This window comes from Marmota monax, unplaced genomic scaffold (assembly GCF_021218885.2).
Source record: "Marmota monax isolate L192 unplaced genomic scaffold, Marmota_monax_Labrador192_F-V1.1 WCK01_AAM20220418_F8-fsc00024, whole genome shotgun sequence".
In the NCBI taxonomy this organism is placed as follows: Eukaryota; Metazoa; Chordata; class Mammalia; order Rodentia; family Sciuridae; genus Marmota; species Marmota monax.
Window position 1 is genome coordinate 19,397,369 of NW_026695224.1, and position 19,878 is coordinate 19,417,246.

At 50.0% G+C, this 19,878-nt stretch overlaps 2 protein-coding genes across 2 annotated transcripts in view; one reads left to right on the forward strand and one right to left on the reverse strand.

The window, feature by feature from the left end:
* Positions 1-55: 55 nt before the first annotated feature.
* Plekhg4 (pleckstrin homology and RhoGEF domain containing G4) lies at positions 56-8,494 on the forward strand. Its single transcript, XM_046434875.2, has 21 exons — positions 56-795; positions 961-1,056; positions 1,133-1,256; positions 1,346-1,439; positions 1,517-1,591; positions 1,671-1,787; positions 1,955-2,053; positions 2,138-2,286; positions 2,441-2,579; positions 2,701-2,817; positions 3,803-3,985; positions 4,226-4,725; positions 4,810-5,056; positions 5,744-5,833; positions 5,917-6,138; positions 6,227-6,397; positions 6,481-6,658; positions 7,014-7,130; positions 7,241-7,477; positions 7,555-7,670; positions 7,813-8,494. The coding sequence occupies exons 1-21, from the start codon at positions 300-302 to the stop codon at positions 7,816-7,818; spliced, it is 3,573 nt and encodes a 1,190-aa protein (XP_046290831.1). The 5' UTR covers positions 56-299; the 3' UTR covers positions 7,819-8,494.
* Kctd19 (potassium channel tetramerization domain containing 19) overlaps positions 8,418-19,878 on the reverse strand; it is a 29,466-nt gene continuing 18,005 nt past the window's right edge. The window contains exons 5-16 of the mRNA XM_058575912.1: positions 18,792-18,923; positions 16,295-16,505; positions 14,978-15,138; positions 13,641-13,741; positions 13,041-13,183; positions 12,764-12,847; positions 12,418-12,532; positions 11,249-11,876; positions 9,757-9,948; positions 9,447-9,601; positions 9,098-9,199; positions 8,418-8,575 (exon numbers count right to left, since the gene is read on the reverse strand). Of these exons, the coding sequence (XP_058431895.1) occupies positions 8,462-8,575; positions 9,098-9,199; positions 9,447-9,601; positions 9,757-9,948; positions 11,249-11,876; positions 12,418-12,532; positions 12,764-12,847; positions 13,041-13,183; positions 13,641-13,741; positions 14,978-15,138; positions 16,295-16,505; positions 18,792-18,923 (2,138 nt within the window). The 3' untranslated portion in view covers positions 8,418-8,461. The remainder of the gene's footprint in view (positions 8,576-9,097; positions 9,200-9,446; positions 9,602-9,756; positions 9,949-11,248; positions 11,877-12,417; positions 12,533-12,763; positions 12,848-13,040; positions 13,184-13,640; positions 13,742-14,977; positions 15,139-16,294; positions 16,506-18,791; positions 18,924-19,878) is intronic.

Below are 19,878 nucleotides of genomic sequence, written 5' to 3' on the forward strand. Positions count from 1 at the left end.
AGGGCCCTGGTCAGGAAGGAGACCCCTGACTTTCTTTCCCTTTCCCCAGGCCTTCAACTATACAGTAGCAGCAGCACTTCCTGTGTCTGGGCACCTCCTTTGGCCTAGTGCGCTCTGCCTGGCATTGCTCCTGGCACCTCCTTTGGCACCTCCTTTGGCCTAGTGCGCTCTGCCTGCGTTGCTCGTGGACCCTGTGGGACCATCTTCAACACAGTTCCTGGATGAGCCTAGGCCTCTTTTCACACGAGTCGTAGCCCCTGCCCACTTGCCCTGAGCAGGACCACCCTTAGTAGGGGGTGATGGAAAGGTCCCTGGAGGGTGGGGATGAGTCCCCAGACTCCCAGGGGCACGCCACCGACTGGAGGTTTGCTGTATGCAGTTTCAGGGATGCCTGGGAGGAGGAGGACTCTGCTTCCCAGATTAAGGACCCTAGTCCTCCACGACCACCTGCCCAGGGCGGAGGGCTTTTGGGCAGCCCCTTGTCCAGGGACCTACAATTGCCTTCAGAACTACAGGCTATAGATGGGTCGGGGGATGGCCAGAAGAGCACATTAGGAGGCTCCTCGGTCCAGTCAGAGGAGCCATTCCCCTCTGGAGTGGAGAGCCTCTTGTGCCCCATGTCCTCCCACCTCAGCCTGGCACAGGGTGAAAGTGACAACCCAAGGGGAGGTTTGGTAGGGGACCCAGGTCCAGGAGTGGCATTGCCAGCAGTCTTAGGCCCTGGGGGGTTGGACAGCAGCCCTGTGGATCTTGGAGACCCTTTATCAGACACATCATCAAAACCGATGGTGACAGGTAAGGGAGGCTGAGCTAGGGAAGTCTGGGAAGGGAATGGGGATACCTAGAGGTGGGTATTAAAATTTGGGAAGGTCTCTGACCCTACTCAGGCTGAAGCCCTGATCTGTAGAGGGGTCTTTAAGTAGGTGGCTCCATGGAGACCCAAGCCATTTCTCTTCCAAGACTCTAGGAGATCCAGCCTTCCCAAGTCTGCCGACTGCCTCCTGGCCCAAAACCTCACCTGGGAACTGCTGGCCAGTGGCATGGCTGCCTTGCCAGGTAGCTAAGAGGGCCTAGAGGCAGTGGAGGTGGGGTGGCCTAATTGGATGAATGTTCAATGCCACCTCCCCGACAGGAACTCGTGATGTAGAAGGCCGAGCTGTGCTACTGCTGTGTGCCCACAGCCCAGCCTGGCTTCACCCCAAGTGCAGCAGCCATGAACTCATCTGCCTCCTACTCTACTTGCGAGGCATCCCCAGGTTTGGGGGAGATGGTTGGGGGACTGGGCTTGAGCTGGGAGATGTCAGGACCTGGGAATCAGATACTAAATTGAAACATATCCCTTTAGGCCTGAAGTCCAGGCCTTGGGACTTACCATACTAGTTGATGCCCGGATTTGTTCCCCAAGCTCTTCCCTCTTGTGGGGGCTATGCCAACTACAAGTGAGTACAGAATTGCATCTCCCCTCCATTCCTATTGTGTAGATCTGGGTACAGGGCTGAGCTCTGATTCCTTGCAGGAAGCAGCTCCGGGGTCAGTGCACCAGGTGCTGCTAATGGGAAAAATGCCTGAGGAGGTACCTTCAGGGCTTCAGGTACTGAGCCAGGTTGGCTGGGGGTTGGAGGTGGGGTCTTCTACACCAGCTTAGATCACAACACATTCTTCTCCTATAGCTGGAGCAGCTTCCCTCTCATCAGAGCCTGTTGACCCACATCCCTACTGCAGGGTTGCCTACTTCATTAGGAGGATGCCTGCCTTACTGCCACCAGACTTGGCTGGATTTCCGAATGGTCAGTGCTCTGGGTAGGTGGGTGGGTGTGGTTATTTAGGTAACCTGAACCTGTGGAGGAATCTGTCCTGGGTTGGCTACAGTAGGACAAAGCTGGCTGCAGTGGCCTGAAATTCAGGAAGCCTGGGATCAGCACTGCATTCTGGTTATTCTTGCTCCTGATCACAGCGACTAGAAGCCCTCCTGCAGAGCTGCCAGGCGGTTTGTGCCCTGCTCCAGGGGGCCATCAAGAATGTGAAGGCTGTACCTCAGCCTATGGAGTTTGGGGTAGGTGTCCCCTCGTGATACCTCCTTGAATGTTCTGACTCCCTCCTCTCCCATGTCACCACCACCTGTTGCCCTCAATCACAGGAAGTTGGTCAGGTGCTACAGCAGGCACAGGTCCTGATGCAGCAGGTGCTGGACTCACCACAGCTGGCATGGCTACAATGCCAGGGGAGCTTAGAACTAGCATGGCTGAAGCAGGAGGTCCGAGAGGTGACTCTGAGCCCAGACTACAGGTAAGTATGAGCCCAGCTTCCAGATCTTATCCCAGCACAGCCCACCATATCCATGTCAAAGACTCAGGATTAGTGGGATTAAGGTCTCAGTACAAGGTAGAACGGAGCAAGGGGACCAGTAAGGTGCATGGTCTTACTGTGTACTCTGTACTAGGCCAGCAGTAGACAAGGCTAATGAACTATATGGCCGTGTAGATGGACTGCTGCATCAGCTGACCCTGCAGAGCAACCAGCGAGTGCAGGCACTAGAGCTGCTCCAAACACTGGAGACCCAGGAGGGCAGGCTGCACCAGGTGGGAACTCTTTGACCAAAGTGGACCCCACCCCTGGTCTTAAGTGTGAACCCAATGCACACAGTCCCCAGCTCTATACAAAAGCAGCTCTTCTTGCCTCTTCCTGCTTGTGCTTATCCAGATTGAAGTATGGCTACAGCAGGTTGGCTGGCCAGCACTGGAGGAGTCAGGGGAGCCCTCACTGGACATGCTGCTTCAGGCTGTAGGCCCTTTCCGGGAGCTGGACCAGGTTGCCCAGGTATATTTAGTCACTTGTTCACTTCTGTGGGTATAGGTTACTTTGCCAGTGACTAGAATTGCAGAAGTAAATGGAAATAAGTCAATCCCTTGCTCTCCTGGTATATACTGTCCATCAGAGTATGTCAGTTATAATCAAAAGTTTGCAGACAAATATGTGTGTGCAAAACTGAGACTAAAATTCTACTTGAGTATGTAACAAAGATCTGACCTCTCAGTGTTGTTGGGCAAGCTTTCTTAGGGTGATTTTTGAGCTGAGAGCTGAAGGGTAAGTTGGGGTCAATCAGGCCAAAGAGGGTTAGGGATAGAGGAACTTCTAGGCTGGGAGAATATGATGTGCTTGAGGAGCCATAAGACCAATGAGGTTGGAATGTGGAGCAGAAGAGGGAGAGCAGAATGAGATGAGGCTGGAAGATCAGTCATTGGCCAGATCCTGTCACAGTGATACGTTTAAGAAAGAAAGTATAATCAAAACTGTATTCTAGGAAGAAGATCTAAGTTTCTAGGTAGTGATTTGGAGGATGGAAATGGAAAATACAGTGAAGTGGCAATTCATGCTTTTGAGATGGCTATGAGTGAATGATAGTAAGGCCCTTAGGCATTGTGTCTGAAGCTCAAATGAGAGGTCTGCCTGGAGAGGGTCACTTGGTGGGTGTAGTGTGTGGTCACACCGGATTGTCTAGGGGACAGAGCACACTATCTTCAGGAGCCTAGATGAGAGAAAGGGAGAAGGAGGAAGAACCACTGATAAGCACAAGGAGAGTCAGGAGAGAGGGAGGAATTGGAGTCCAGGAGAGAGAGGGCTGAATGCTGCTGAGAGCTGTATTTGGAAGGCTTGAGAGAGTGGGAAAGTGGATACTGGGGGTGGGTGGAGGAAGGCCTTCTACCTCAAGAGATTTAAAGACATGTAAATGTCAGTGGAAATGATCTGGGTTCAGGACTGGACCATCAGATTTGGGCCAGCTGAGCCCATTCTTTTTGTCCAGGAGCAGGTCAGGAGAGGGGAGAAGTTTCTACAGCCACTGGCTGGCTGGGAGGCAGCTGAACTGGGTCCCCCTGGGGTGCGCTTTCTGACCCTGCGAGCCCAGCTGATAGAATTCTCTAGGGCTTTAGCCCAGCGGCGCCAGAGGCTGGCAGATGCTGAGAGACTGTTTCAGTTCTTCAAGCAGGTGGGTGAGAGGTCCTGTCTCTGGCTTTATGCTCAGAGGGACCAAAAATAGCTGCTGCAGCTTCACCTCAGCCTGAGTGCTTTCTGTTCATCCTGTTTTCTTCCCTTGTCTTTAATCTGACCCTGAAATCCAACCACTTGGGACTTGGTGTGGGGCTAGCCTTCTGAAGGGTGGATCAGTAGAGGAACAGAAAACTTGCTGGGGTTCCCCTTTCATGCCCATCTGGTCTTGGTGTTGCAGGCCTCAACATGGGCTGAGGATGGGCAGCGAGTACTGGCAGAGCTGGAGCAGGAGCACCCAGGGGTTGTGCTACAGCGGCTACAGCTGCACTGGACCCAGCACCCTGACTTGCCTCCTGCGCACTTCCGAAAAATGTGGGCTCTGGCCACGGGGCTGGGTTCAGAGCGCATCCGCCAGGAATGCCGCTGGGCCTGGGCACAGTGTCAGGATACCTGGTTGGCCCTAGACCAGAAGCTAGAGGCTGCACTGAAGCCACCACTGACAGGCAGCACAGCTAGCCTGCGTGTCAGCCAGGTTCCTGCAGTACCTGCTACTCCTCCCTTGAGGAAGGCCTACAGCTTTGATCAGAATCTGGGGCAGAGTCTCAAAGAGTCTGCCCACCACTTCCATCATGCTGCCATTGTCACTGCCTGCCACAAACCAGAGGCTGGAGGAGGTACCCGTCCCAGGTCATACTCTACTTTGCCTCTACCAGGCAAAGACCTCAAGAGCCCCAATAGGTACAGGCAGTGGGCAGGAGAGGGAGGGCAGTGGAGGGTAGATCCTTGGAGAACTCAAGGGTTCCTATTCATTCTTCCTGGTAGGCCACAGTTGGTGTTGGCAGAGATGGTGGCCACTGAGCGAGAGTATGTCCGGGCCCTTGACTACACCATGGAGAACTATTTCCCTGAGCTGGATCGCCCCGATGTGCCACAAGGTCTCCGTGGCCAGCGAGCTCACCTTTTTGGTAACCTGGAGAAGCTGCGGGACTTCCATTGCCATTTCTTCTTGCGTGAGCTGGAGGCTTGCACCCGGCACCCACCCCGAGTGGCCTATGCCTTCCTACGCCACGTAAGCCCCACAGGCCATATGGCCCCAGCTGATTCTGTCACACTCCAAAGAGCTGTTAGGCTCTTTTCTAGGAACATCTGTGAGTGAGACCCATAAGTTCTCTGCATATCAGGGTGTTTTTAGTTCAGGAGGAGAACCTTACAAATGAAAAAGGTAATTCCAGATCATAGCTGGGATTGGGAGGAAAATAAACAGGACAAATGCATGTTACTATTGGGACAGGGTTCTCACTTTAGAGAGAGCAGTGAGATGTACCTTTTGAGCTGCAGATATTTGAGCTGAGGCCAGACAGGGAGAGAGTTCCACCCCAGGAAAGAGCAAGTGCAAGGGCTGTGGCAGGAAAGAGGCCTGGTCAGAATGAGCATAACTAAATGTAGTTAGCAAGAGAATGAGTTCAAGGTGAGGTGAGACCAGAGAGATTCTTAGAGCTATGGGAGGGGCAGAGCTGAACATAGAGATTTAGTCTGAGGAAATGGGGTTTCCTCCCCACAGGGCCTGAAAAGCCCCTTCTGCATGGAACCTATTCCTACCAGATCACCCCTCATTCAAAGCAGGCTGTAGGGGAAGGCCCAGTGAGGGGTGTTGGCATTTTAGTTCTCTTGAATTGAGAAAATGATTTCTCTGGGGTGGGGGCAGCCTTTGGGAGCTGGGCTTTTTATAACTGTGCTGAGTGGCATGTCCTTATAGAGGGTGCAGTTTGGGATGTATGCACTCTACAGCAAGAATAAACCTCGCTCTGATGCCCTGATGACCAGCTATGGTCACGCTTTCTTCAAGGTAGGAGACCCTGAAACTGGGAGGAGTAGGATAGAGGGTGGTGTACCTTGAAACCACTCAGTGGTCTCCCACCCACCTTGCAGGACAAGCAGCAAGCACTGGGAGATCATCTGGACTTGGCCTCCTACCTGCTAAAGCCCATCCAGCGCATGAGCAAGTATGCACTGCTATTGCAGGAGTTGGCACGTGCCTGTGGGGGACCTGCACAAGAGCTGAATGCCCTTCAGGAGGCCCAGAGCCTTGTACACTTCCAGCTACGACATGGCAATGACCTGCTAGCCATGGATGCCATCCAGGGCTGTGATGTGAGTCATCTTGGGCTATAATGTTCAGGTGCCCTGGGTATGGAAGGAGAGGTATGCCCTGGGTACCCACCAGGCCCTGATTTTGCAGGTTAACCTCAAGGAGCAGGGGCAGCTAGTGCGACAAGATGAGTTCACAGTGCGCAGTGGGCGTCACAAGTCCCTTCGTCGTGTTTTCCTCTTTGAGGAATTGCTACTCTTCAGCAAACCTCGCCGTGGGCCTGCGGGTGTTGACACATTTACCTATAAGCGTTCCTTCAAGGTGGGCCCACCTGCCCCTGACCCCTGCCCCTTCCCCTTCCCCTGGCTTATGCCTCACCAAGCTCCCCACGCCTTGCTACACAGATGGCAGACCTTGGCCTCACTGAGTCCTGTGGGGATAGCAAACTGCGCTTTGAGATCTGGTTCCGTCGTCGCAAGGCCAGGGACACCTTTGTGCTACAGGCCTCTAGCTTGGCCACCAAGCAGGCCTGGACAGCTGACATCTCCTGCCTGCTCTGGAGGCAGGCTGTCCATAACAAGGGTGGGTCTCTGCCCCTTAGTTCATTCCATGCTCCCCTCCCCAGAGTATGGGTACCCCAGGAGCCCAGGGAGGATCAAGGGACCTAGAAATTTGGGAAGGGGAGGTAGCCCATCAGCAGCAACCAGTGTAAGGGAAACAACCTCAAAGTCAGTGTCTGTGACTTTGGACACAGTATTAACCTTTGAGTGTCAAGGTTCTCTATTATGGGAATTATGATACCTGCCCCACTGGGAGGAAAGAATTTGGTACCAGAAAGACTCAGTGTACAGGATGGTTAATCCGTGGGATATGGGTGAAGAGGAAAAACTTATCAGATAGAGCCCAGTGGGGCCTCACTTGTGATTACTCTACTCAGAGATTCGTTTGGCTGAGATGGTGTCCATGGGTGTGGGGAACAAGGCCTTCCGGGACATCGCACCCAGTGAGGAAGCTATCAACGACCGCAATATCAACTGTGTCCTAAAGTGCCGAGGTAGCACGCAGACTTTGCGGGTAGGGCTGATAAAAGCTGTGCAGAGAACATTGTGGACTACTGTCAGCCCTGACTTCTGACCTGTCCCAACCTGATCCTCTCTTATGCAGAAGTTCGCTCTCGGGCTTCTATTGCTGTGGCCCCATTTGACTATGACAGCCCCTACCGGGGGTCCTCAAGCTCCCTTCCTGGAGACCCTGCCTCTTGCTCTGTTCTGGAGTCCCTCAACTTGCACCTGTACAGAGACCCGGCTCTTCTGGGTGTCCGCTGGCCCCTGTATCCTCCCAACTTCCCAGAGGAAGCAGCATTGGAAGCTGAGGCAGAACTGGGCAGCCAGCCCTCTTTGAGTATGTCTGGGGTTAGCCAGAGGCAGGCTATGGTCTGGGCCTCTCCTGCTGACAACTCACCCAGTCTCCTTCCCTAGCTCCTGAGGACTCTGAAGTCTCATCCCAGTGCCCATCAGCCAGTGGCTCCAGTGGCTCTGACAGCAGCTGTGTGTCAGGGCAGGTCTTGGGGAGGGTCCTTGAGGACTTGTCCTATGTGAGTGGCATCTTGCCTTATTCTATCAGCCTCCCCAACCCAGCTTTTACTTCCTGGGGGTGGGTGGGCCATAACGATTCCCAAGGGACCCCTGGACCCAGAACCAGGGAAGCAGGCATTCATGCCTAGCCTGTCTCCACAGGTCTGACCTCAGTGGTGATAAGTGGATCTAGAAGCCAGTATCTCCAAGAAACATCACTTCTCTGGATCTTCTGGTGCCTGTTCCACCTCACTGTTTTCTGTGGCCACTGACTACCCTGGAGCCTCTGGCTGCACAGCCTGGGAAAGAACCTTGATCCCAGGTTTCTGGCTCCATGTGTCCTTCTCCTGTCCCTACTCCCAACTTTAAGTTCAGAATAGGCTAGGGCAAGCATTTACATGCTCTAGGGGGTACCATTTGGCTTTGGGCAGTGACTGGGCTGCACCCAGCCCTTGGGAGAAACATAGTGAAGCTGCTCACTGGCTTTAATGATGAGCTCCCCAAACACAGGAGCCAGCCTAACCCTAGTGGGCCCACCCTTGCCTGCCCTGGCTCCCCAGGCCCATCCTCTGCTTTTGGGCCAGTTTGGTTATTTTGATGTGATTCCTTTTGAATAGCTTTCAGTTAGAGTTTGTTATTATCTCACAGGTCCCCTTAGTCCTTTGTCACTGAAGTCCTTTGTGTCTCAGAGAAGGAGTCTAGACCTTTTACTTGTGATCTACTGTTTTATTTGTTTAATTACAAAAGAATAGACTAATTTGGATGGGCACATGCATGGGATGGAGGCTGCAGGGCAGCGTCTCTGGGCACCCTAGCCCTCTTGTAAGTACTTGCTCAAAACAGAGTAAGAGACAGATCTAGACAGGCCTCTCTGGATGAGCAGGTCCACGCAGCGGCCATATTTTCTGGCAAAAGGCAGTGTGAGCTGCAAGGAAAGGTCTGTCTTACCCCTGATTGTCCAAGTGGGTGGATGGAGATAGGGACAGGGTAAGCCTCACGGTTGGGGTTTTGGGGAACTACCAGGCAAATGAGAAAAATTGAGGTCAGAAGTGTTTCCTATCCTTTATTTATTTTTATGTGGTTCTGAGGATCAAACCCAGCACCTCGCATGTAGAAATCATTTTAAGGAATCATTCCTTTACCCAACATTTATGGTAATGTTTTGGCTACAAGGTAAAGTTGGAAAGGCCTAACTTCTGTGTGCACAAGCTTGGGTTTATGGGACATGCTTTCCCAAGTGTGGCTGGGGTTGTTGGGAGAAAAAACTATAAAAATCAATGTTCTGACTACTCTGGATCAGTTAATTTCACTTACTATTTCTCGAGACCAGAGGCCAGTCGTCTAGCTGCCTCTGATCTAGCCTTCTAGACAGTACTGCCTAGTAAGACAGTACCCATATGAGGCATCCACAGGGTTGCTGTTCCCAGTGTGGTGCAGGTAGGCTCACCTCCACCCAGCTGTACAGGCGCTCCTGAGTGTGCCGGTCATCCTTGAAACCAGCGATGGCCAGCAAATCCACCACAAACTGCTTGGGGCTGATGTGCAGAGTCTGCCAGGAGAGCCCACAGTCAGGCAGGACCATGGGAAGCTCCTAATCCCTCAGTATGGGCTTCCTGGGCCTATAGGAGCCACAAGGGTCTGAGACAGGCACTCCATATCTACCTTGCGGCCAAGAGTAGGTCCAGATGAAACTGCCCTGCCTTCTTGTCCCTGCCCTGACTTCCCCTTACCCCTTATTGAAGGGAAGCATGACAGGACAGATGGAGAAGGTATAGCCTAATACCTAACACACATACCCACAACCGGTTGGCCAGAGAGACCACCTTGGCCGTGATGGCTTTAGGATCCTTTTGCCTGATGGAATCCAGGATAATGTCCGTCAGGAATCGGTGACATTTCTGTGCATAAAACATCTCTTCCCAGGACAGAGAGAAACTAAGAAAAGTCACCTCTGTGGAGGAAGGAAAGAGTAGATATCATATCTCCCCACAGCCAGATAACCTTAGAGATTGCCAACGGGTATAGGGTTCCTAAGGAACACTTTCCCTCAAGTACCTCAGGCATCTCCAAAGAAGTACAGGGCTAGGCATGACTCCAAAGTCTCACCTCGGGGCTGGGGGCTGGCTGTAAGTGGCGTATGTCTGAGGTTATCCATCTGTGTGGTATAAATGATGCTGTCCTCAAAGAACATACAGGAGCCATCACTACCCACAACAGGCGGGTGAGTCACTTTAAGGATGACCCCTGGGTTGTCTACCCCACTGGCATTAGGCAGAGGCTGCTCAGGTGCAGGGCTTTCTGTGAAAACAAGAAGGGCAAAGAAAAGCTTTCAAGCCTAAGAAGAGCCCTAAGCTAAGAGCCCAATAAAGGAAAGGGGACCTCTGGTGATAGACCAGTAACCCCACCCTTCCAGAAGCCTCCAGCTTCTTAGAAATGGCACCCTTTCTTCTCTTCACTGCCCTGGCATCATTGCAAGCCAAATTTTGAATTTCAGAACTCCAAGGAACTCTCCAAATCCCTCTGTTGATGTAGCACTAATATCAAATAGGGCCAATAAAATAATCATTGAAGGACTGGGAATGTATAAAACTGTAAAATGAGAAGAGCTTTATGGGTAAGATTTTCATATGTGCCCACTCTGGAAGAGTGGATGTTTGTCTGCCTGAATATTGATAGATCAAATTAGGGCTCATAGGTAGAGTCCAACAAGGTCCTTCCAAGCAGGGCCTGAGTCACTAGAAGGTAAGGTGACAGTACTGTAGGAAGATCTTTTGAAGGAGCAAAGAAAACAGCCTGGCATGGCAGTTCTCGGCACACTTCCCTGGGCCACCTCCCCACTACCAGCCATACGTGAACTCTGCATCCTAGTATCCATAGGCCCTCTTGTCTCCTCGACTTCACCTGTGTGTTCCCTGGCATTCCACATGCTTTGTGTGCTCTTCTACAAGATCTACTTTCTCTTGTCCTCCCCACCTTGGTAGGTGCCCACCTCCTAGTATGCTCATTCTTTCACCCAGCCTAGAAAGAACTTCTGCTTCTGACACACCCCATCCTGCTGCTGCGCTTCCTTTACCCCTGAGGCAAGGTTTCTGAGATGCCTACCTGACCACATGCTCCCAAATTCTTCAGGGGCTGCCTGCTCCTCAAGGTCAGAACACCACCACATCCTGAACTTGGCCCACAAGACCTGCCTTCAGCCTCATTTGCATGGCTTCTGCATAGGAAGAAGCCAGTCCACCATCTAGACCAAAGGTCTGTGCTTTCCACAAACTACTACTCTGGATCAGTTAATTTCACTTACTATGTCCTATGTGAAATTAACTGTTTTCCTTTCTGCCCTGCCCCCTAGGCTCCCTGTGCTCCTACTACTTAGATTCTCCCTTTCCACAGTACTAATCACTTCACCTTATATGGTCTCTTAGCTCCCCAAGCTATGCTAACATACCAGTAATTTCTGTGACTGCTGCCTGGCTCAGAGCTGGCATTGGAGGGCAGGCTCTAGTCTCTCTTTTTCACTAACTAGCTCTGTGGTCTCAGCCAAAGGATTTGTCTTTTCTGTTGTAAATGAGACTTTGGTCAAGAATGTGGTAGGACTCACCTCTCTCCTTTGGTCTCTGCTTGCCCCAGTCCTTCAGGGAAATAGCTCTTTTTGTGGGAAAGTGTGGCTTAAAGGTTGGCTCTGGCCCCTTGTCTTTTGCTCCAGCTCCAGCCCCTGCTGGTAGACCTGAATCCTTCTCTGACGCAATGGAATGGGCTTTCGAAGTAGCGGAGGTGCTGGACTGGGAAGCAGTCTCACTTCCCGAGGGGAGATGCAGGGCACCCTCCTCCAAGGAGTTGTTCCGGGAGGCTGTCATTGGTTGGAATTCCCACTGTTTGCAATTGACCATGTCCCATTCCCTCACCAGGGAGATAAGCTTTTGCATGGGGGTGACAGGGGGATCTTTAGTTTCAGATTTCTGTGTGAGGTTGATTGTGGTACACTTCTTTTTGGGGGGACTCTCAGAGTGGCCTCCCCAGTGTCTGGGGTTAGCACATAAGCTAGAGCAGTGTGAGTATGCACTGGGATTGCCTGCCCTCTTGGTATTTCGGCACAGGGAGACCTGGATAGTCCGAGTATACTGTTCAGGCTCTTCCATTTGACTGGATCTGGCCAGATTCCCCTTGGCTTTGTTCCATGGAGTCCTGTCATTGCAGTCTTGGAAGTCCATAGGCATGCAGGCTGTGGTCTGGGAAAGGAGGGACATAGTAGCTCTGGGCATGTTATACATTGTCATCAAACCCTTGCCCAAGCTGAATCTCTACGACTTCACTGTTCACCCAGAACAATCCTATCCCTGACATGGGTCACCCATTTTAGCTTTGTTTGATCTGAATGGGGGTGGTGCCAGCCCAGGAGCTTCTCACTCCAACCAGATAGATTATTGGTGTCTCAGGGGACAAGTGGTCAGCATGTCCCTGTGCCTCCTTCAAGGTTCAGAAATCAGTTCTGTACTAGGAACCAGTGTAGGTCCTGCTCTTTCATTACCGTATTCTTTAGTACCTGGGCCTACCCCAGCCTACCCCAGGACTTGTAGCATTTTTTAAAAATATGTTTTAGTTGTAGATGGACACAATACCTTTATTTTATTTATTTAATTTTATGTGGTACTGAGGATCAAACCCAGTGCCTCACACATGTTAGGTGAGCACTTTACCACTGAGCCACACTCCCAGCCTTGTGGTGGCATTCTTTGAGAAGAGTGCCAACCAAGTAAGATTGGGCCTTACTTCTTTGGCATCTCTACTGAATTCTACAAGTGACCCTGGTCCTTCTGTCACCACGTGCAGCTTCCTGATGGGAAAAGCTTCTTCATTTTCAGATTCTTTCTCCTGAGTCCATGACCTGCAAAGACCAAGAGGGGTTGGTTAGTGAGTGAAAACTTCCATCAGCTCATCAGCTGGTTGGTCAGGGATAGACAGTGGAGGAAAGGAGTTCCAATTAGATCCCTGGCCAATCCTGAGCCTGTTATTGCTTTCACCCCAGAAAGACCAGGTCCCACTAGTAGTTGAGACTTAGCATTTCCAAGAGGAATATAAAAGTCCAAACATGGAATCCTGAGTGAAGTTTTCTTACTTGTATGCCTCACATTGTGCAAGGGCTTCTGAGAGGGATGGAATGTGGTATTCCTCCACCTCCTGGCAGAAGAGAGGCCATTCCCTGCAAACGACAAGGAGATGTCAGACTGGGCAGTTGGGGTGGGAGTTGCATAAGCCTTCAGAGAAGCTCCCTTGATCAACAATGCCAACGTTAGAAATAACAACAACCTCCCCACTGAAGTCTATAAACCTTTCTTTTGTTGAAGAAGGGGTAAACCTCAGTGATTTCATCATTGATTACTTGCTTTGCTTACTTAAATTCAGATGGTAAAAAGAGTTTTCCAAGTCTCAGGAAGTTGAGAATATGTCGGAACATTTGGCCATCCCCATGGATAAGTAGGGTCTGTCCGTATGTGATCCAGTATACTCTCTGAGAGTTGGACAGCAGTTCTGGATACTGGAGGGGGATAGATAGCAGAATCAGTTAGTCCCCAGGGCTAGGTCTTTAGTGAGGGATAAGTCAGTTACCTCTCAATTTTCCCTGACCACACTAGAGCAGATGTTTTGGGATTTCTGTCTCCCTGTCTTACAGGCACAATTGGGAGCAGAACACCCTGGGAGATGCACATCATCTCTGCGATCCCCCCTCTCCAAGACATTTGGAACACCATCCTACCTCCTCCTCAGGCCATGCCCCTCAGACCAGCCTCCTCCCTACCCACACTGCTGAGTCCTTTCCAGCATGCTGCTCATTCCATTTCTTGCCATAAGGAAAGAGGGCTCTAGGCAGTGGAGCTGGGAGAAGTCCTTGTTCTAAGCAGGTGCTGGAGGCTGTGTGAAGGTTAGTTGACAAGTCCCAAAGCAGCTCAGGCAGGGAAGTCAAAGTGGAAAAGGGAAGCTGGGGTTAGCAGTACCTTCAGCAGGGTCTGCAGGGTGGTTGCATACCAATGGCTTCCAACATAAACTTTGATAATCTGTTGTGGGGAATACACAGTAATCTCTGCTGTCCACTCATCTATGGAAACCAATGAGAGGGAACACATCATACGGACAGAAGGAAAATTATGTATTGCATGTTAAGGCTCCCTGTATTCATCATTAATAAGAGGTGGCCTATTCTGAGAAGCAGCAGCAATCCTGACATACCAGCGTTTCCTGGTCCTCACCACACAGCTTCCAGGGAGGTGAGGTGGCTTAGAACAACAGTTTTCAGGGTCAGTTGGCAACTCTGGGGTGGGAAGCCCTCTGGAATTCCAATCCCAAGGGCACTGTTCCTTCTCCTGACCCACCTCCCTCAAGAAAGCTCAGATGATGATTCCATCTACATTGCCACCTGCCTTGGGTTTCTGGCTGGCTGTGTCATAGTGTGGCCACTTTTGTGGCCATTCATTCATACTGGAGCTAGAAGTCTAGGTTTCTGCTTGAGATTTAGCAGATGTCATGGAGCCAGCTTTCAACAAATTACTGTCACTTTTCTAGAGACCAAGCCTCTAGGTATGTCACAGGGTTCTGTGCTGGAAAGATGAATCCATGACCCTTTTTGGTGGGGAATGACTATATTTAGGTGTTATTTTGATGTTTGAGAACCATTTTCTTATGAGTATTGGGATGAGTGCAGGGTGTAAAACTAGATTATATGACCAAGAGGCAGGAAGCACAGAATTAAACTAAGAACACCTGAAAACATGGACTGAGTCTCTGTGACTCACTTTTCTACTTCCAGTATGTATCCCTGTCCTGGTACATTGTTGGTGCTCAATAAATATTGAATATTGCTGAATGATAGCACTATAGCTTAAACCTACCCTAAAAAACCAAGAGGTTATTAACTGTTTAAACATCACTTCACTGACTTTGGACTCAGATTCAAACCCCAGTCATGTAATTTGAGCAAGTTTCCCCTTGAGTCTCTGCTTCATCTGTTAAATGGACCCAGGAACCATTCCTCTTTGCCTGATTATAAGAAACAACTGAGCACATCATGTTGGTTCCTGGGGCCGTGCAGTCCCAGACTGGGTAGCAGCCCTGTTTGTACTCCTGGGACAAACTGTGGACTTGGACATGAGGATGGGGATCTTAACATGAAGTTTACATTTAGAAAATCCACAAATGTTGGTCTGATTTTCCCCTTCTCTTCCATCTACAGTTCCTGATCCTTGCCTGCATCATCTTTCTTTCCTTATCTTTCTAGGATCCCCTAGATATCCCACCACCCCCATGTTAAATTCAAACCCAGTAACTCCTCATTTACTAAGCACATCCATGGGTGGCAAACTCCTTGGTTCCAGATGAGTCTTCAGAGCCACTTTCATTGGCTCATAGGTGATGTCCCTCTTGTCCAGGAAGGCACAGAGTTCATACACTTCGGAAATGGTCTCAGTCAGGGGAAGCCGGCAAGTCCCCAGCCAGTTCCTGCCCAGAGGAAAGCCTGTCATGAAGAGCCTCAGCACTGTGCCCCACAAGAATGTAGTCTATAAACTTTCCTTGCCTAGAATACATGCACCAACACTGGCTCAAACCTGGCACCACTAGCATTATTTCCTTTGTTTAACTGGATATCTGGTGGTATCTTCAAAGAAAGTAAGCCTGGACACAACTTTTTAGAACTGAGCTTAACCTGTTTCAGCAAATCCTGCTAAATTGACTCATTTCAAGTCTCCAGGCCCTCTCTCAGGTTCAGAAGTCAGGCCAGGGTCCAATCACTTGCTTCCTGCCCCCATAACTATCTGCCTAAGGTGTCTCAGTCAAGGTGTAGCAGAGAAATTTCTAACACCCTGTGTGTCCATAAAAGAGGCTGACATCAACCCCCATTTCCCCTATCCTTGCAAAAGCACTTGTTTTTACCTTCTGTGACATTAGGAGTGGACATGTCTGGGACAGATGGTAAATGGGCCAAAAGAGTTTCAACCCATAGGATTGGGGGTAAGACAGTGTTGTGAGTCAGCTGATGCTCTCCCCAGGCACTTAGGGAAACCCACTCCTACCTTTAGTTTTGGTACTATGGATTTTGCCACCCTAACAGAGTTGCTCCACTGTTCCTAACTTCAGTTTGCCTTTCCATAATGCAGGATTGGAATCCATGCCCCAGACTTACAGGGATATTCTGAGCTCATCCATCAAGGCAAGGGCCTTGTATCACCACCACCTTGGGGAAATCTGCCCTGCCTTGCTTCTTAGAAGCTCACTCTAGGCTCAGGCCTCTCTATGTGTCTAGTGAGCCTCCCAAGGATACAGAGAACCTTGCATAAGGGTATTTTTGGGTGGGGTGCCCAACTACTCTGAAGGTATGACTGTGGCCAGATTACCTCAGACCCAGCACAAGGAAATGGATGGTAGAGAAAAGAAATATGAATAGCTTAAAGCCCTTGAGCTCTGGGGACCCTTTTACCTTGTCTCCAGCCATCTCCTCAGAGGCTCTAACCCAGTAGCGGTGGTGGAGAGTAAAATGATAGGTTGACCCTGAGGACACACTCTCCCCCTGGTTTCTGAGGGAAGGCCTCAGGCTATTCCAAGAGAAGGGCAAAACCCAACCTGATGGGATTGAGCAGCTCCCCAAGGAAGGCCTTACTTGACATGCTGGAAGAGGACTCCGTTCCCTGTGATATACAGTCTGCTTCCATCCAGCGTGCTCTCAATGCGGAGCTGTCCTAGCGCAGAGTCTGGGTACTTGACCAGCAGACCAAGGGCCATCATGTACAGTGGCTTCACAGACTCCAGACCGGCTGCACGTACCCCCTTTCCAGGGCTTGGGGGAGGACAGGAGGTCCGGGAACAGCCACCTGTGCCAGGGATAAAGGTGTGACTACTAGATCCTTCTTAGGCATAGGTGAATTGGAGGCTATGGGTCTTAATTCCTCTAGCTGCCCCCAAGTAATACTTAAGTGGCTTAGAAGGAGGACATATCCTTGCATAGACCAAATGTGGATTTTTTCAACTTTAGTATAATTTTTTGTACACTCAGGTTTAGAGGTCAAAATTATTTGTTGGGGGCTGGGGTTGTGTCTCTGCAGTAGAGCACTCACCTAGCAAGTGCAAGGCCCTGGGTTCAATCCTCGGCACCACATAAAAATAAATAAATAAAACAAAGGTATTGTGTCCAAGTACAACTAAAAAACAAATATTTAAAAAAATATATTTATTGGTTGGTAAGGCAGGGTGGGGATTTATTTGCTCTATCATTAACATCTGAATTTCAGAAATCTCAGTTAGAGCATTTGGCCTCAGCCTCTGCAGGAAGCTCCATTAGTTCCAAACTTTTCTAACTATTCAAGGGAAGAAATATCAGAGCCAAATGAGAGACACAGGCCTCTAGGATTCACACAGTCCCTACTGTCTCCTTGGGTCTCCTGGGCAGAATTTTCCTCAGAGACATACTATGTAGAGCTACTTTTAGGTATTTGGGTGGCTCATGGGTGGGATCTTGTTCTTCTGCAGCCAGCACACAAGGTATAATCCACAGAACATAGTTGTCATAGCCTATAAAAGCCTGCAATAGTGGGACAATGAGCAACCTGCCAGGGAATTTTCATGTATTATCTCCAATCCTCAGATCAACCCTGTGAGAGATTTAGTGCTATCATCTTTTCACAGATATATTGTGCCCTGAGGGGTTAACTAAGTACCCTCCCCTTGCCCAGTTTTTCAGTTTAGGGCAAGGTACTCAGTACAAGTAACTGCAGAGCTAGGCAAGGCAGGGCTGGGTTTTTAAAAACATTTTTAGTTATAAATGGACACAATAACTTTACGTATTATTTAAGTGGTGCTGAGGCTCAAACCCAGTGCCTCACATGTGCTAGGCAAATGCTTTACCACTGAGCCACAACCCTAGGACTGGGGTTTTGATGTCAGCTGTCCCTCTTTAGGGCTACTAGAGTTGTCTCCCTTTTAGGATGCTTTATTAAAGGCTAACCCTGTGCTTTATATTGGAGGAGAGCCTGTCTACAAACACAAATCCATCTTTACATTTCTTGTGTGGAGCAGGTACTACTTTGCCCAACTCATAGTGATCCAAGTTCTCTGAGGATCAGAAGTTCTTGAGGGAGGGGGCTGAACTCATACTCTCAAGAGGGTTGTAGGGCCCTGGTACAGGCTCCTGAGACCTGCTGCAGAATGCAGCATAGGATGGGACTCCATTTGCCTGGAAAGAGGCTGGACCTGAAGACAGGGAATGGCCTCATTCCCATGGAACAAATGCCTGATGATGGCCAGACCAAACTGCATATGTGCAAGTCAGTCATTTTTTTTTCAGCTTTGTTATTTGAGAAGGTTTTACATATTCTCAGAAGGCCAGCTGAGGTCTCCAGAGGTAGCTAGCTTCTAAAACATGCACAGTAGTTTCCATGGATGAACAGGAATTGGGAAATGGGATGATGAAAAGCAAATCAAAACCATGAGATGAGGAGCAGCTGGAATGAAGCAGGGCTAGGAGCTTCATTCTGGCCTGAACAGAAGACAGGAAATACCAGGAATAGACAGAAACAGGCATAGCAGCCAATAGTTGTGAGAAATAGGGAGAAGGGAATTTGGGGTCTAGTGGGATGACTGAGGCATTGGTGGGAAGTTTGCCCAAGTGTTTCCCATGCTCTCCAGCTGTGCCTGGAAGAGAAAGTGGGGAGTAGGAGATGGATGTCACAAGTTTCAGTTGCCTAGGATTTCCACATTTGAAGCCCTTGTATCAACTTGAGTGTTTACTGCCTTCTCTGGGCAGTAAACAGGATAGGTAGCTCCTGCTGCTAGAAGCTTGCCTTAGGCCCTTCTCTCTCCCCAGGACATTCCAGCCTGGTTCCTTCATCCAGTCTGGGTTCTTCCTGCTCCATGCTGGGTAAGGATTCCTTTGGCCCTGGTAGTTGCCCCCTAACTCCATCAGTGGGACACTGAGCAGACAGGGCAGGCAGGATTTCAGGCAAAATTCCTGTTCTTGGATTCTAAGTTAGAGCATCCACTTCACTCACCACCACCCCAAAGCCCACAATGGTAATGGGAGGGAAAACGTTCTTGGCTTCTCTAGTTCAAGTCCACCCAGACCCAGAATGTCAAGGGAAGGTGAGGGTTCCCAGGTGACATACCCATGTTCATCCGGTACAACCGTACAGCTTCCGTGAGCTCAGGAATTTCTAGAATTTCCACTTCAGCTTCTAACACATCTATGTTGGAGAAATTATCTGGTAGCAAAATCTTGTGTGAACGGAGAAAATTCACTTGAAAAACAAAGGGAAACAACATGAGTTAACAAGGCTACTTCTGATTTCACTGGAGGTACAGGTTCTGGCAGGTTTTTGGTTTTTCAACTTATCCTAGGTTCTCCTCCTTCTGGAACAATTTCTAAACATACCTGATTAGCTTTGATTCAGTGGCTTTCAAGGAGAAAGACCCCAAATTACTTTGCTTTCCTGTGTTTGGAATCCTGTGTTGGAATCCCAAGCCAGGCCTTTATGGTGAGCATACTGACTCTGAGACTTATCCTGTGAGTTTGACCCCAGAGCGGTCATTCCAAAAGAGGGAGTTGTCTTGCTGCTTAGAGAGAAGGGGCCTGGCCAAGCCTGGGCTGGCAAGTGGCACTTGGAGTTTGTCCCTGCCTGGATTGCAGTGTGAGAGGCAGAGGTAGAGCCATCTCTAATGTCCTGTGTGAATTAACCTGGAGATTCAGAAGCATATCACAGACAACTTCCTAGTGACTTGAATCTGAATGGCTGTGGTTCCAGACATTTGAGCCCTTGCATCAACTTGAGTGTTTACTGCCTTCTCTGGGCAGTAGAAGCTGCTGACTGCAGCTTGGAATCAGGGAGCTATTCCCTGATTCTGCTAGCTATCCCTAGCAGAGCTGGTCCTGAGGCAGTGGGGAGAGGGAGCTCTTTCCCATGCAAGGTTGGAGATCTCATCCCTCCTTAGGTCACAAGCTCACACTGACCATTCTGCATGATTCTGGGGAAACTGTCACCATTCACCCTTCTTCCCTTGTATTCTGAGCAGGTAGGAACATCCCTTGAAACAATTCTATTTCCTCATTCTATGGTAAGAGGCACTTAGGCCTGGAACCCAGTTGGAGATATTAGGGCAGAGAAAGAGTTCAGCTGAACACTCTGACCTTTACACTGACTTCTGAGGCCTCTGACATCACCTCAGGGAGCTTCAGGGCCTCTTTACAGTCAGGCC

Coding starts and splice junctions, on each gene's coding strand:
- Plekhg4 (XM_046434875.2), top strand. CDS start 300: ATGGAAAGGTCCCTGGAGGGTGGGGATGAGTCCCCAGACTCCCAGGGG. Junction 2,818..3,802: donor AGCTGGACCAGGTTGCCCAG/GTATATTTAGTC, acceptor CTTTTTGTCCAG/GAGCAGGTCAGGAGAGGGGA. Junction 6,139..6,226: donor ATGCCATCCAGGGCTGTGAT/GTGAGTCATCTT, acceptor CTGATTTTGCAG/GTTAACCTCAAGGAGCAGGG.